Source organism: Seriola aureovittata, chromosome 7 (assembly GCF_021018895.1).
Source record: "Seriola aureovittata isolate HTS-2021-v1 ecotype China chromosome 7, ASM2101889v1, whole genome shotgun sequence".
NCBI lineage: Eukaryota > Metazoa > Chordata > Actinopteri > Carangiformes > Carangidae > Seriola > Seriola aureovittata.
The window spans coordinates 3,551,005-3,567,370 of NC_079370.1; the positions used below are offsets into that span (position 1 = coordinate 3,551,005).

General features: G+C 39.6%; 3 protein-coding genes across 5 annotated transcripts; 2 read left to right on the forward strand and 1 right to left on the reverse strand.

Moving 5' to 3' along the window:
- Positions 1–82: 82 nt before the first annotated feature.
- Positions 83–7,859, forward strand: tnfaip8l2b (tumor necrosis factor, alpha-induced protein 8-like 2b). Its single transcript, XM_056380015.1, has 3 exons — positions 83–529; positions 5,520–5,843; positions 6,490–7,859. Exons 2-3 carry the CDS (start codon positions 5,526–5,528, stop codon positions 6,730–6,732), a joined length of 561 nt encoding a protein of 186 aa, XP_056235990.1. The 5' UTR covers positions 83–529; positions 5,520–5,525; the 3' UTR covers positions 6,733–7,859.
- lysmd1 (LysM, putative peptidoglycan-binding, domain containing 1) lies at positions 7,742–10,793 on the reverse strand. Its single transcript, XM_056380013.1, has 3 exons — positions 10,226–10,793; positions 9,238–9,557; positions 7,742–8,673 (listed from the first exon to the last, which is right to left on the reverse strand). The coding sequence occupies exons 1-3, from the start codon at positions 10,403–10,405 to the stop codon at positions 8,487–8,489; spliced, it is 687 nt and encodes a 228-aa protein (XP_056235988.1). The 5' UTR covers positions 10,406–10,793; the 3' UTR covers positions 7,742–8,486.
- Positions 8,683–14,808, forward strand: scnm1 (sodium channel modifier 1). Of its 3 annotated transcripts, XM_056380012.1 has the most exons (8): positions 11,181–11,386; positions 11,573–11,643; positions 11,781–11,869; positions 12,709–12,803; positions 13,152–13,252; positions 13,359–13,507; positions 13,608–13,728; positions 13,830–14,808. In XM_056380012.1, the coding sequence occupies exons 1-8, from the start codon at positions 11,336–11,338 to the stop codon at positions 13,939–13,941; spliced, it is 789 nt and encodes a 262-aa protein (XP_056235987.1). In that variant the 5' UTR covers positions 11,181–11,335; the 3' UTR covers positions 13,942–14,808. The 3 variants fall into 3 exon arrangements, with proteins under 3 accessions (XP_056235986.1, XP_056235987.1, XP_056235985.1); XM_056380011.1 differs by lacking the exon at positions 11,181–11,386 and adding an exon at positions 8,683–8,700 and having other exon boundaries at positions 13,608–14,808; XM_056380010.1 differs by having other exon boundaries at positions 13,608–14,808.
- Positions 14,809–16,366: the final 1,558 nt, after the last annotated feature.

The window sequence follows — 16,366 nt, forward strand, 5'->3', positions numbered from 1 at the left end:
CCTTTCAACTGGCTGCATCACTGGATTATTGCTAAATTCTTTCTGGGGTTTTCACTTGTCAGAACAAGCAGAGGCACAACGTCAGCAATACAGAGAAAGCGGGGTGAGAGACAGACGGATTCAGAGAGAGTGCCAAAGTGCGATGAGTGAGGGCAAGAGAGGAACACGGTAGTTGTGAAGAGTTTGAATTTGAATTTCAGAGGGAAACGCAACATAGGCTAGAGAGAGCGAGAGAGAAAGAGAGAGAGAGAGAGAGACACACACACACGCACGCACACACACAACTGAGGGGTGTGTCATAGCAATTTAGTTCCTCAAGGAAGTACAACTCAACATTATCTTAAGACAGTGTGGCAGTGACAGAAGCGCTGCAGGAGGGCTGTTTTCTTTTAGGGTTTTGGTTCTGCTCGTGCTGAAGATGAAAGGATCTTGTTAAATCAACCGGCCTGTGCCGTCAACCTGAGATACAGAGCAGAGGGAGAGAGATCTGACACAGACACGGAGGGAGGGGGACTCAGCACACACACAGGTAAGACACTTCTGCCTTGTTCATGTGCCAGTAAAAAAGGTTCCTCTGGGTCCAGATGTGTGTTATGTCTCTTGTTTTTTGTTCATGGAAAAATTAATTGTATTCATTGTTGAGCGCCCAGCACAGACAGACTCAGAGGGATGATTGGAACAAATTGTATGACTCTCCACTTCCCCATCTTGAGCGCGAGTTGGGAGACATGCATGTACACTCACAGTCGTGCTGGAACAAGTACAGTGACATGCACAGATGTAGAGCTCACACTTCTGTTTGCACAGGCTGGGAGTTGCTCAACTCCAGTCTCGAGACAGTGAGTGGACTTTCCCTTTACTCATTGGCCTACTTTGATTTGAAGCATGTTAAGTCAGAGCCAAAGACTGTGACAGGTTGAGATGTCACTCGCACTGCAGTTATGATTCGAGGGACAAATACAAGCTGTGGGCCTTTGCTGATGACACCCCACCATTTAGCCAACTGCTGTCTGTTTCGCTTCCCTTTTGAGGCATCGCAGATGGGTGGCAGGCTTGAGCAATGACAATTTACAAGAGTTGTGCAATGTTGAGAGAGAGAGAAACTGCAATATGTACTTTTTGAGGATTTCAAAATGATCCCTAGTATATTAATAACTGGAAGCATTTTTGTTTAAAACAAGATTTGTCAAATGAAGATTACTAAATTAAATATGAAACCAACTTAATCTTTACAAACTTGCATAAGGAGTTAAACATGCCACTGATGTAAGATAACGTAAGAATTACAAGTTACACAAGAATTATAGGTGCAAAACAAGATGTACACATCTCAACCTACAACCATGCTGTCCCCAGCTCAAAACACACAACGGAAGTGACATTACATCTTGGCACAATATTCATCTCACACAGAAAGCTGCTGTGTAAGGGCACAGATATCCTGTAGTTTTACTCTTACTCTTTTCTCCAAGTTCATTAACAAGAGAAAATCTTTCTGTCAGGTCAATACAACCGCCTTTGCAGCTCAGGGATGACCTTTCAACAATGGCCTCCTTGTTTTCATCTGATTGACTGGTTGGGCTTTTTTTCTGGAATATTCTCATTGTTCAAACTGATCAAAGGCTGCAGGTAGAGAAAAGAGACCTATCCCTCCTTCCTTTCAGTCTCACCAGCTACAACCAAGGCAACCCAACCCCAGGCCTGGTGATGAAAGTCAGTGAGGTTGTCCATCTGTCGAGCTCATGGTAACGAGGCCCTGCTGCACTCTAATAATTTCATAGACTGAGTCAAAGGGGGCTTCATGAATCCCCTTCTAAGCCCACACAGGCACACATGCACGCATGCACACACGCACACGCTGGAAAGGGCAAGGACACAAATACACACAAAAAAAAAAATCAACGCGTTCTTATTCGCAAAAATTTATAAACGCAAGAAAACCATGAGAAACGACTTTTACTCAGAAATGCACATCCTCATGCACAAGCTCATACAAGCACACAAGCACTCAATGCTGGAGTCATCTCAGGAATGCTAAATATTTACCTCTCCTGCCTGCCTGGATGGCTCAACCAATCATCACTCTCCCTCTGACTCTCCATTAACCTACCACGTAAAGATTCCTCACCGCCTGGTGTTACAGTTACTCTGAAATGAATGATGACCGTGTCTACTGTGATAGCACCACCTCTGCTCTTATTAACAGATGCGGCCACGTGGCTGGTATTGTTTTCACCTTGAGTGAGTGAGTGAGTGAGTGTGTGTGTGTGTGTGTGTCCTGAAACACCCACTGTAGCAGGAACTACCACAGATACTGTTTTGAGTACTTTGACAGTTGTTTATATGAGTGTAGACAAATTTTGTCACCGCAACAGCGTCACAACTTTGCAAGATACAGTCATAGAACTTTACAGGTCTGTAGTTGACATCAAAATGAAGGTCAGATTCAAAGATGGCATGGGTGTGGTCCAAGTGATGAGTAGTCCTGTAATAATGTAGTAATAACTACTAAGTACTCATGTAATAAATTAGAATATTAACTACTATGTGTTCATAGTTTGGAACATCAACATGTTGACGTGATCCCATCGCAAAATGGGGTCTAGTTATTTTTCATTTTGTTCCCCTGACAGTATTAGATCTCACACAGTATACAGGTGCTTGTCAATTCCAGCAGGCGTTTGGGAAGGAAACAAACACTTGAACATGTAATGCAGTCAGTCCCTGGTGTGTGTCAACAACAAACCAACACTTAAAGGCCCTCTTCAGTCCATGTGTACCAGAAAATTGATGCTCAACATCAAAAGCGTCCTTGATGTGACCGACTGAACGACGTCCATTATAGAAAAGTGGTTTCATGGCAATGTGCTGATGTTACACAAAAATGTTTCAATGCTCTCCAAACAGCCTCAACCCCCTGATAGATCTGCATAAAATAAACAATGGAGATGCACAAAAAGCCAAGTGACGAGCAGTCTCCTGCTGTGGGAGTTACATTTCTCTATGTGGAACTCTGGCTGATGACTACACACTGTGCATGTCCCTCAAATCCCTGTAGTCTTTTTAGCAAATAAATGAGATTGAAGCATGAATCTGAAATAGCTATCACGCTGCTCCACTTCCATTATCACCGTTAAGGGAAATTAATCTAATGAATGTTCTTTAATTCCCCACAGGGAACCCGAAGCTTTGGTAACAAAGCAAGCTATTAGAAATGTGACACTTGTTCAAAATGAATGGTTGTGCATGTAAAACGCAACCTAGTGAGATATCCTATAAAAGTGACTGTTTGCTTATTATGGATGTTGCAGCTGGGATTAGGGTGCAAGCCAGGGATAGGGGAGAGTCACAGCAAGTACTGCCTATTAGCATGATATGATCGTTAATGCGACTGGACCACTTTTCCGTTTATTAGTGAGCCGTGGAGTCATTTGCTAACACTGCTGACTGTGCATTACTGAAGTCGGACAATGAGTATCCCATCATTTCAATAACACCATTTAATACGCACAAACAGGCATGGAAGAAACACATTAAAGCCACTATCAGGAAGTCATTTAACTGACAGATTACAGACAATATGCTGTTGTTAACACACAGGATATATCAGCAACGGACTAGCTGTTGTTTTACCCAAAGGCAGACTCCAGGCCAGTAATTAAATTAGCCATTGGGTTCAGGGTGCTCGCATTCTCTTCTTGCCCCGCTGCTGATGGAATCTGGAAACAGCAGGCAAGGACCTGCCTCAGCTATGCGGCCTACATGCTCCTCTCAAATACTTGTCCACACAAGTCATGGAAGTGGGATTCAGTTCATAGAATTACACTGAAAGATGTTCAGTAACTGGTCTTTGAATGCCGACCTGTTCGCACACTCTGGGTCTGTACATGTGTGAAAATAAGAGAAAATGACACAGGAAGTAGGAGAGGTTACACAGCTGTCTCTGTGGCAGTGATGCACACTAGAGATACTGTACGTCTTTCCTTGATTCTGTTTTTGTTATTGCAACTCTTTCGATTAAGATGACGTTTGTGTGTTTGTGGTATATGAGATATAACAACTTATCTACCAAGCATAAGTATTGTACAAAGACACTTATTTACTTAATCTATTATAAGAGTCATATTACTCTGATCCTTTCAGCCTCTATTTGTTATTTTGATGATGATGGAATTTAACTTCACTTTGCTTGCCCAGCTTTTAAACACATCTCTAATAAGAACATCAGCTAAATAAAATGTAAACGTAGTTTTCCTCTGTCAGTGATCCACTTCAAATCTGCCTGCTTTCTTGTTAGAGATTAGGGGAAATTAAACTGAATTAAAAAGGAATTAAGTCTGACTGTGTTGACAATCAAAGATAAACAGTGGATTCTGTAGTTCTGTCATAGCGTGCTGTATGAATGCTGATGACCTCCCAGGGGGTTCTCTGTGATGGATGCTAGGTGTGGTTAAAATCTCAGTGGAGAAAATAAAAGCCTCTGTGGAGTTTCTTCCATGGTACTTTTCCCTTCTGGCATCATATGTGCATGTCAGATACAAAAACAAACACTGCAACTATCATTAGATAAAAACAGAGATTCATATTAGACAGAATGTATTGTATTTTCAGTGTTTGTTAATTTAGTGCTGTGAGGATATATACATTTGAATTATTAATAATGGCGGCACTAGAATGTACTTCATTGATGAGGTGTCATTATGGATGACAATCTGAAGGTTAGTGAGCCCCAGTAATGACTGGAAGGTCGCCACTTCAAAACCTCAGATGATCTACGAAATTTGGATAAGAGAGGTGAACAACAGGTGTTGTCCTCCCTATCCGCCACAACAAACTGCCTGCCCTTGAACATGGCACTTAACCTCCACCAACTCGAGTGGAGCTACTTGCTGTTTGGAAGTAAAAAAAGGCTGAAGTTGTGCTGATTGGTGTAAAAATGTTGTTCCTCCTCTTATTTTACGGTTATTACCATGAACACCTTCTTTTCTTAAGTGGAGCAAGCAGTCATCTTACATTTAGCACTTTTATTCTTATTCATGTCATGGAGAAAGAGGTGGTGTACCTATTCCTATTCTTTGACTATTGATGCCCTGGATTTATTGTAATCTGGTGTCAGGTCAGTGACAGGGAATCTTTCATGGCTACAGCAAGAGAGAAATCCAAATTTTTATGTGAAATACGAACTACATCGTATACACCCAGTGAGCGGTCACGCCACTCAGAGAAAACTGGAATAGTAAAGGAGTATTATGTGAAGATTACAGATGTTATGTTGAATGATTTATGGGCATTAAGTCCTAATGTTTTAGCTGTCACCACTGTTGGAAACTACTAATTTGCAACAATTATGTCTACAGTTTTAATCACTATCTGTCTCTACACACAATTTAAATATTCTCAAAGAGAACAGCTGAATGCTTTTTTGGATAATAAAACTCTTGAATGGATGTTATTATTTACAAGGTCTTTCTTTTTCAATATTGTTGTTAAAGTGCCTTCTCTTTTTCTTGACAATTCAGCCAACCATGGACGCCTTCAGTTCCAAGGACATGGCCATGAAGGCCCAGAAAAAGATCCTCAGCACCATGGCCACCAAAAGCTCTGTGCAAATGTTCATTGATGACACCACCAGTGAGATCCTGGATGAACTGTACCGCATCTCCAAAGAGTACTCTGGAAATAAACCTGAAGCTCAGAAAGTCATTAAAAACCTGATCAAGATTGCGGTGAAGATCGGCGTGCTGTTCAAAAACAACCGCTTCAGCAAAGAAGAGCTGGGAGTGGCCCAAGAATTTAAGAAAAAGCTGCACCAAGGGGCCATGACAGCTATCAGCTTCTATGAGGTACACTTCCATCTGTCAACTTTTTAATGTACAGGATGTGCAATGTTAGACTTAAGAGCTTCTTGTTATTCGGAGATCTGAAACAAATGCAATTAAGGGTAAAGAATATTTCCAGTTTAACACAAATAAATTAATAAAATAGGAATAAAGAGACCAGTAAATTAACTGTTTAGGAACAAAACGCCAAATAAAGTTCAAATGGATGTGATGAACACAAAACACATTAGTACACAGTATACAACCAGTATATTGTATTTCAATTCTGTATTCAAGCGTAAACATGTTCTATATGTGGCACAAACTTTCTATGAAGTGTTTGGTGGTTTTATTTTAGTTCAACGACATACTTAGTAAATCTAATTTACCTGCGTGTTTCCATCTCTGCTCTCATAATGTGTGACGGAACTTAAATAGGTTTGTATCACATACCTATATTTACATCAAAACGAAAACTGCAAGGAGAAGTGTAGATAGCTGTATCTAAATATTCCATTCAGTTTCCTTTTTCAAGGACATGCAGCTATCCTGATATAGGACTTTATTATTCTGCTTCTGTATTACTTGTATTGACAAAGTCACGAATCCCACTCAAAAATGTAAAATGTCGTCAATTTTCTAACAAAAATGCGTCTCCTGACTGATGCAGGTGGACTTTACCTTTGACAAGGCAGTGATGGCAGAACTTCTGACGAGCTGCAGGGATCTGCTGCTGAAGCTGGTCAACGCCCACCTCACCACTAAATCCCACGGTCGCATCAACCATGTCTTCAACCATTACTCTGACACAGAGCTCCTGACCAAACTTTACGACCCCAGCGGCCCCTTTCGACCCAACCTCACCAAGATCTGCAAAGGACTCAACAAACTGGTGGAAGAAGGCACAATATGACGGAGAAACAACAAAATGTCAGTGAGACACTGGGAGATCTACAGGCACACTCAGCTAAGACTCTGAACTTTTGGAGAAAATTGGTCTTACTGCTGCTGAGGACTGGCAACATAAGACAAGTGATATGAGAACAGTACTGCTGCCCCATCGTTCTCAAAGAACATGTGGGATATAAATAAATTTGCTTGAGTCATTCCTCGTTTTTTTTTTTTTTTTTTTAATGTTTAGACATGATATATATTGTAAAATGTTGATCTATATTTGTCTTTTCAGACAAAGTTCACAGAAACCAAACTTGAATATCAACTGGTTTATATTATATCTGCTGTTCTATTACATAATGAAATGTCATCCAATGTTTAATATTTGAAATGTTTTATTCATAACTACTGATGTTATGTATTATGCAGAGGGGGAGTGAATACAGCCGGAAAGACTGCATAAAGAGAACAGTCCAGGGAACAATGCCACTGTAATACAGCACTGCCATCTGGTGGTCAAAATCATGCATCAGCAACCCAATATACTGCATTTACTGAAACATCCAGAAGGACAATGCAGACAATAATAAAGCAAATAACCTCAGAGAGGACAATTACTCCCACCATTACTTTGCAGTTTCAAAACATGTTTCGAAGCATCACCACTCTTACATGGTGTTGACTGCGTGAGCTTGAATGTTAATCCTATAATTCATGTTTTTCTGAGAAATGGATCACAGTCATTGGCTGACATGTTATTCTTTGGTTTTCTGTGATAAAGACATTGAATTTCAACAGACAAGGGAAAGTCAAGTCCTGACTGGACATTCCACCTCATATAATAGCCAAATACTGTAACAACTGCAAAGTGATTTTCCTTTGTGCAAGCAATAATATGGAGTAAAGTCAGTTACAGTTTTTAAAGATCAAGTGCTGATGAGACTTACCTTTTTGAGCGCCAAGATAGCTCAACCTTGTAAGACAAATGTGGACAAACCTACACTTAGGCCTGAACCTAAACACCTGGGATCAATTATTTTTGTTTTATTTTAAAATGAACTATACAAAACATAAATGAAATGCACCAAAAACATTCCCATAACAAACAATAAAAAATATTGCTGTCAAAATATATTCTACAAAACATGTCTCTCTTTTTTTAAAACTTTGGCTACATTGGAATTTAAATTCTTCAGCAGTGACACACAAAGACCCATTTAGGAGCAATTTTGTGCTCTCAATATTACAGTGAACATGAATTATACACTTTATATACCATGGCTAAAGGTTTTAGTTAGAAAACTTGGCCACCTTTGCATTACCAGGCTGTGAGGTAGCATCACACACAACCACATGCTGACCATATGACTGACTGAAGTCATATGACGAAACCATGTGACTGTAAATTCAGATTTTTAACATTTCATGCTCTTATTTCGTGCATGTGAAATCAAGCTCTGAAAAAAAAAAAAAAAAAAAAAAAAAAAAAACAGCTATGGGCCATAAAAGGATTTTCAGAACCTAGCTCAATAAATAAAAAACAAGGCTACAAGAGTGCAATATTAAATTAAAAAGACTTGTTAAAAGACAGTGTAACTTCCCATTACAAGGTCTATATTAAATAGTACTATGTAAAAACCATACAGCAGCAGGAGGATCGCAAGGAAGTTATTCCTTTATCTATAATGCTCTCTTGTCTGGGAGGCCAAACCCAGTGACATGACTTTCTGGAAAAGTTTTTTTAATGATCAAGGTGAGATAGCAGAAAACATGTCACAGCTCAAATATCTCATCTTCCCTGTCTCTCAGTTTCTTGGTGAGTTTGGTGATAGTGAGGGGGACTGCCCTATGTGCTGCCTGCTGCTGTTGCATCCTGGAAGATGAAATGACACTCTGTGACCGTGTAAGAGGCCGCCAGTCTGATGTCCTGCTGGTACAAGCTGCTTCTAAGGCGGCAGCCCTGTGAAGACACAGATGAGAGGATACAGTAAGTCTGAAGACTGATATGATTCACAAAATCAGCCTGCACTCATCTTTGGCGGCTTTGAAAGACTACCTCTTGCTCTTAGAGTATGAGTCTGCTTAAATATCAAACCAGCTTCTTATGAATCAAATTCACCTACAACTCAAGAGTCAATGGAGGAAGTGGTTCATAAGAATGGGGAAGTGACAATCTTATGGCATAACATTTCCCCAAAAATGTGATTCTGCAATGCAAACTGCTATGGATGTAAGTTCTAAGAGATACACAAAAGCTAAGCGGCTTGATGCACAGTGAAATTTGCACACTCACATCTAGGAAGGCAGGCTTATATACATTATATACATATAAGACAGCATGGTGAAAATATGTCCATAACCCACACCAACTGTTTGGTCTTTGGGAGTGACATACAAAACAAACAAACAATGACTGGGAATGTCAAACTGCAGCACACAGGTAAATAAAATGGTGAGACACACAATAAACCAGGTCTGAACAGCGTGTGTAAACAAGCAAACAGTGAGAGCCATGCAGTCATACCTTTTCTCTGCTTCCTCGCATCCTTTGACAGCAGCCTGCTTGGACTGATTTATCAAATCATCCAACCTTTTCAAAAAATCTACTGGAGTAAGGTCTGATGCCCTTTCTTCACCATCATCTTGCTTATTCCCAGAGGAGCTCCCTGTGTGCCCATTTTGAGCAGGAGCACAGCCAGTATTGTCTTTCTCACCCTCCTGTTCTGCCAAATCCACCCCGTTACTGCAGTCATCCAAGTCTGACAGCACAGGGATTGATAAAGATTTCTTCAGGAAAATGGAGTCATTGGTGTACAGCCTGTTGGCTCTTTTGATTTGCTCCATCTGTAAGAGAATGACCTCATCAGCCTTTTGTAAATTCCTTTAACCTTGTCTCACTTAATTCTAAAAAGTTAGTTGATATGTTTTGCTTTATTTTACTAAAATCACACACAGGACAGCACTCAAATAATTTTTTCATGCATTGATGTTTTGGTCAGATGCCATTTCCTTGAGAACTGAATTAACAATTAAACTCGAGATGCTGTCCTGCATGTGATTTTTGGTCTTCTATCAATTTAGCAATCTTTAACACATACTGGGGTTGAGTGTGCTGATGCATTATCCTCACATCCAAAATATAAATAATACTGATGAATGAACAAATAACACATTAACAAAAGCAATAAGACAGCAATAAGAAAAATGTACATAATATACATATTTAAAAACTATAAAAAAAATAATTTTTAGGACTGCAACTAATAGTTATATTCATTATCAACATTTTAAAAAGTATTTTTCAATATTGCTATTCAGTTAAACAACATATTCTTTCAGCTCTGTCAATTACACTTTTACGTACGTTTTGTAGGCCTACATCCCAATATTGCAGAAACAGACAGACAACATCACAACATTATACATTTCTAGTTTAAAATAATTGATAAAAGGCACACACACTAGTTGCAGGGGTGACTGTTTAAAGCCAATTGGTTCTGGTTCATACTTACAGACACTCCATATTTCAGGGACAGGCCTTGTAGTGTCTCTCCTGGCTGAATTTTGTGTTCAATGCGTCTCTGACGAACCGGAGAGAGCGGAGAGCGGACCAAACTGCCGTAAGATCTCGTGCGGCTCCCGCGGAGCAGGCCATTCCCATCGGCTGGCAAAGGCGCTCGTCCCCCGGACATGGTCGTGTACCACTTACGCTGACATTAAGCTCGCAACCGACCAAGGAAATACGTTTAGCAGCAAACTTCGAGGTTTTTCATATCCAGAGAACATAAGTTACTTAGCCTTAATATGTTCTTAGAGTAACAAGCTAGCAGCTTAGTTAGCTTGCTAGCTAAGTTATCAACTTAATTAACGTTGACGCACCTTCTTTTTTCGACTGTCAAACAGATTGTATCTTGCTAGCGTTACTTGTCGGGTCCTTGCCACAACGTATTACAGTAACTTACCTAACTTCAATTTTAACCTACCTCATCTCTCAAACAAACGCCTGAAAAGTTGCTGAGAAAGTTGTTAACGTTATTGTTTTCATGACTCCTGCGGTCAGCTGCCTGCTACCATATGTTGCCATGGCTGCCGTATGGAGTGCCCAGTCACTGGTGTTGCATTCAATACAACTGGAAGAACCCCTCACAAACCGAAGCCTTATATACAGTCTGTGGTTTGAAACTTAATTAATACAATGCCACAAGGTGATTGGAGATTTCTGCTTATTTTGCTGTCTTCTGGTCGTTATACACACGTTGACAAGTAGTGTTTATCGGACCTAATGTTTAAAGGTACATTGAACACTACCAAGCCAAATCAAATGCAAAATATAGTAAGCTACTGAGCTTAGTCATAACGTTGTAATAGTTGTGTTGACTCTCCAAAACTAAGGAATATAAGAAGAAATCGATAGCAATTAAAAAATATTGTGGTAAAAACAACATACTGCCGAAAACCATGCTGAACGGTATTTTCAAATTGGAAGTTCGTCTTTCCTATTTTCACGTTTCATTGGAACGCATCATCGTCACCAGGAATTAGCTTGTCGTTTTCGTGAAGTAGCTAGCTTGTCAGCTAACCTGACACAGCCATCTATTTTTAGATTATCAAACATAATAAGTATGTCTTTTAAAAGGGAAGGTGATGACAAGAGTCAGTTGAACATCCTGAAGGTAACACTTTATTTTTTTTGAGCTTTTCTAGGAAATAGTTCAGCTGAGATTATACGTGTTGTTGTCGTTAGCATGCTGCTAGCTAACAACAAATTGTAGTGTTGTTTCTTTGAAACTGTTGCCAAAGTACAAAAAAAGAAAAGAATTAACCACTCTACTATTGTTTTTTCATGCCTTGTCTTTCAGAAACGGCGTGTGGCAGATCTTTTGTCTAATTTTATTCCCGAAGATGAAGCAGCTCTTATGAAGAATGGAAGGTGAATTAATTTACAATAATGATATGTTTTTGGGGAGGAACTCTTGTGTTAACAACCTTTAAGCTGTTAAAGGCTGTTAACACATAGTAACAGATAACAAGAAGCTGAAATTCATCCTGTGCATTTGGTTTCTACAGATACACTTGCCTTGTGTGCTCCTACCGTCCGGTGTTTGATACAGTTGATATGCTGACAGTCCACAGGAAGGGGAAAAGGCACCTAGAAGGTGAGAGATTTAAAGCCAACTCTTGATTGATGATGTTTGGTTTGGAGTTATTGTGTGACAAATTGTTTAGATGATGATTTCTGATTCTTCCCAAGGTTGTCTAGTTTAACTTTCTCAATAGGTAGCCTCTCTTGTAGCTGTATTCGGGGTTCAACAGGTGTAAAATGTTTCATCTCTATGTCTGCAAAATAGTACTTTTACCTTATGAAATATCTGTCATCTAGGATTGCAACAATTCATTCTTATTATTAGTGATTACTCTGTCGATTACTTTTTCATTCAATTAATCATTGCAGCTTTACTGCCATCATTTATTGGACTAAGACAACCATAATGATGACCTTAAAAATTTGCAGTGTGTAATTTACTGCAATTTTACTGCAATTTTCAACAGTTACTTGTGAATACATTTCTACTGCTAGCAGTGGCTAATATGTCATTTTATTATTATCTTATTTATAGTGATATATTATTTTGGAAATTGAGTGAACTGACGAACTGTCAATACATACAATAACCAGACTGGAATGTCTGTGTTTGAAAAATTCAGCAAATAAATTAAATTCCTCAAAAGTCACTTCATTGCAATGATGCAAAAATCAAATAACAGTAAAATCCAATAGAGCTGTCCAGCTCATTGATCTGCAGCATTACTCAGGATGCCATACTACAAACAGATATTGAATGTATAGCTGCAGTACTATAAGTAAATGGTATGCTTTGTAATGGTTGACACATTTTTATTGCCTCACAGTATATATAATCATGTTGCCCAACCCTAGATATATACATGTGTTGGGAAATAATGATTGTTCCTTTTTTATGTTCTATTTCTTCAGGATTAAAATCATTCTATGGCAAGAAAGCTCGGCTAAAAAATGAAATAACAAAAAGGCAACATGAAAACTACATCCAGGTTGAAGACAGAGAACAGGTTGGTAACTGTAACAGTTAGGAGCATCAATTGTGTGATCTGACAAGTCGCAGTTTAGTTGAATTTGTAAATGTTTCAGAATGCCTTGATACATAAAGTAGTGCAGAGAAATTGTGGAACCCAGGAACAACAGATATGTTGTTGTGTGTATTTTGTAGCAGCCCTGTGACCATCATATGACCATGACAAACCTACCAACCAATTTAAAGTGGTTGTCTGTTGGGGAAAACATAAACAACATTTGACGGAGCATTTGGTGGAGTTGATGACTGAGTGAGCTCCCAGTAGCATTTGAGAAATTTCTACAGTCCGCACAGACACACATAAAGCATGTTGTTGTGATTCTAGGAACCATCCAGTTCAGCCCCTTTACTTGAACAAACACGGAAGCTTACACATCACGCTTTATTGAAGACTGTACCATACAACAGTTGCCATCGAAAAACAAGGTGAGTGAGTTGCTTATTTAATACTCAAATTCCCACATGTACTTAAAATCTCATAAAAGGAATAAAGGGAAAAATCAACTTTAAATGTAAACCTGTGATTTTTAAGCACAAAATCTGAAAAGGGACCAGAAAGCATCAGCTCAGATCCCAGTGGCAACGCCAGCAGCAAAATGCCATCTGAGCAAGAACACATGCGTTGGAAATCTGAAGTTTCAAACAGTGTACCACCAAGCAGCTCTAGTAGCTTCACAGCAGGTAAAGTCTGTGACAGGAAATCTTTTATTTTCAGATTTAGTGTTGGAGAAAACCCAGGCCCGATCATGTTTTAACTGTGGGGATGTTTTGTCTCCTGTAGCCAATAAAGAGTTACATCCATCAAAAGACATAAAAGGATCTCAGCTTACAGTGGCACAGGAGGCAGAGCCCATAACAGCCCAGAGGAGGAGCGAGCTGGAGCACTACCTCAAACTGAAAAGGTACAGAACAGTTTTTTTGTTTTATCTGTTTAAACTGGCTGTATTTTTGGCTGTAAACATCTCATTGTTTACAGTACATTTCACCTTTTTCTTTTTCCTAGTGATGGGTGGCTACAAGACCGCAGTGGCCAGTGGATTAAAGACGAGAATGTTGAGTTTGATTCAGACGAGGAGGAGCCTCCTTCGCGTGCAAGCCTACCCACAAGTCACTGAGAGGACTAAGAACTGTGGGAACACAACACAGATTAACTTGTACCACAGTGGTACGTTCAGAAGTCACGCTGCTGTTTGAAACAGCCACAGCTCCACGTGTAAGGACTTTGTGTAACAGATTTATGCATTTCATAGAATCACATGGTTTCCTTGTGTCGACTCTACAGCGCCTTCCTGTGTAATCTGTGGACTCAGTCATGAGTCATAACAGAAACATGATACTCACCAGTGATCATCAGCTGCTACTGCTACTTTTATTCTGCTAAGAAAAGTCACAATTTAATGAAAAGTGTCGGCTGATTCTGTGAACAGGTTTATATCAACTCCTGTTACTCTAACTTGCTGAAAATGTTTTATGTTTGGAACATTCTACATGGAACATTAACCAGAATTAAAGATTACAACAAAGGATACCATTAAGCATTTTTGAACATGTCTCTTCTGTCAGTGGTGGGTTTTTTTTCTGTGTCCACTGATAAAAACTCCAGCCATGCTTGTGTCCTAATGTCTGGGAGACTTTAGAAGATAATCCTGGTTATTACTACTATTTTTATAGTTTTGGCCATGAGTTCTATTGGTTATGTTCACCAAAGTAGTTTCTGAGATCTGGGAACGAAGAGATGTTGGTACAACAAAGTCTTGTCAGTAATAGCCTCTCATTGCACAGGAACTGTACACAACGCTGAATCAGGAAGTTGTTCTGTAAAATGTGGTGGATGTGTGAAATAGGATCAGTTTGACTAACCTGGGGGTTTGTGTTTCCTGCTTGGTCTGGCTTCTTTTTAGTGATGTCACTATGTTCTCAAGTCTGAGCAATTCATTTGTTGAGTGCAGTTATTTTTACTGATTAAAATTTGTCAAATTTGAGTTATTATTGTCATATTTGCACCATCCTATCTCAACAGGAATCATCACAGTGAAGCGTCACTGAAATGCAGCTCTCCTGTTTCTTCATACCATGTCAAGAAAACTGACTGGATCACGTTAACTCACCACCAGCAGCCTTTTGTCCTGTTCATGGACACTTCAGGATCAAAAGAGCAGCACTGAGTAAATGCTTGAATTTTCAGCTGAATATCTCTGGTCCCACACTGAATGAGTAAGGCTATTTTCATCCCCCTTTGTTGTCTCTTTTACCCCTTTGAATAGAGTGCAATCGCCTCGATCTGGACGGACTAATCCTCAGTCAGCTTTGCTATAAATCAGCAGTATTGGTGCTAATCTGGGTAGAGAAGCCACTGGTTAGCATTCTCCACAACGTAGTCGGTATAAATTGGATAATACCATCAGGGTCAGTGGGATGGGGCAGAGGGACTTAACGTGGGTTAGTTTCTGATGACACCGCTAATATGTGTGGAAAGCTCACTTCATTATTTTAGCGCTCAGGGCGTCACCACCACATGGGGACGCACTCAATATACTCTATGTGCAAGATCTTTGTCACTTGTCGTGGAGATGTTGCAGGATGAAATATAAACACTGGTAAAATGGTTATCGACGTTTAAATTGTGATGACCTTTAATATCATGCCTGACCTTTTAATGGCACAACTTACACAGTCCTCTGACGCAAATATGACAGAAAAAAGAAACAAATGGAACACAATATGGAGAATACGTCTGTCACAGTACGCATGGCATCTAGCATTACAATCCGAAAATACACCTGTGTTTTATTGCAAAACAGTGATCAAAGGGAAGAGAAACTCAGAATAGATTGTGGCGAGGCAAAGCTGACTTTAAATCATTTCAAGATGCCAAATGTCAATGGAGTCTACATGGCTTGCAAAAATGTGACCTTTTGAGAAGTCTAGAAAATTAGTCGGAGGTAATGTCAACCTTGACATTATGTCAGAGCGATTTGAAGAAATGAAGAAATAGGTTAAAGAAACGACAGAGGGAACGGGGGCAGGAACCCGAGCAATGCTGTCAAAATCCTCAGAGGTGAACAGCTGTTTCTGTTCGTAAATCTCCACGGGTGCACACGGGTGCAACCCTCTTAAACTCGGTTCTTATATTTGGAACAAGGTAACTCAAGCCCAGTGGACTAGGTTACGTTTCCCATCAGGGTTTGGTGGTGGTGGGGGGGGGGGTTAAAAATAGCTCAGGTGCTTGGGGGAAGTCAGAGGATCAGAGGAGACTAAGGGATTAAAGAGCTGTGAATCTTTAAAAGAAAGGTTCATCTCTAAAACACTGCAGTATATGTCAACCTTGGGAGAATATTATCAATAAATATTTATTATTCATTATATAGAGAATCCAGTTTTTTGATAATGTTATAATTTTGTAAATGAATGAGGACAGAAACTGTACATTTGAAGTGACCCTGATCTAATTCAGACTGATCACGGTGCAATGACAACGTTATCAGTCAGAGTTGTTGGTTTCACAACATTAGAGAGTCCCTCTAATGAAAATCCCTGTTA

What these genes read in the sequence shown, in the direction of transcription:
- lysmd1 (XM_056380013.1), bottom strand. Translation starts at nt 10,405, where the DNA reads ATGTCCGGGGGACGAGCGCCTTTGCCAGCCGATGGGAATGGCCTGCTC. An exon ending in CCCTGAAATATGGAGTGTCT is followed by an intron (nt 9,558 to 10,225) that starts GTAAGTATGAAC and finishes ATTCTCTTACAG; the next exon opens with ATGGAGCAAATCAAAAGAGC. An exon ending in TGCGAGGAAGCAGAGAAAAG is followed by an intron (nt 8,674 to 9,237) that starts GTATGACTGCAT and finishes GTGTCTTCACAG; the next exon opens with GGCTGCCGCCTTAGAAGCAG.
- tnfaip8l2b (XM_056380015.1), top strand. Translation starts at nt 5,526, where the DNA reads ATGGACGCCTTCAGTTCCAAGGACATGGCCATGAAGGCCCAGAAAAAG. An exon ending in CAGCTATCAGCTTCTATGAG is followed by an intron (nt 5,844 to 6,489) that starts GTACACTTCCAT and finishes TGACTGATGCAG; the next exon opens with GTGGACTTTACCTTTGACAA.
- scnm1 (XM_056380010.1), top strand. Translation starts at nt 11,336, where the DNA reads ATGTCTTTTAAAAGGGAAGGTGATGACAAGAGTCAGTTGAACATCCTG. An exon ending in GTCAGTTGAACATCCTGAAG is followed by an intron (nt 11,387 to 11,572) that starts GTAACACTTTAT and finishes CTTGTCTTTCAG; the next exon opens with AAACGGCGTGTGGCAGATCT. An exon ending in AGTTGCCATCGAAAAACAAG is followed by an intron (nt 13,253 to 13,358) that starts GTGAGTGAGTTG and finishes GTGATTTTTAAG; the next exon opens with CACAAAATCTGAAAAGGGAC.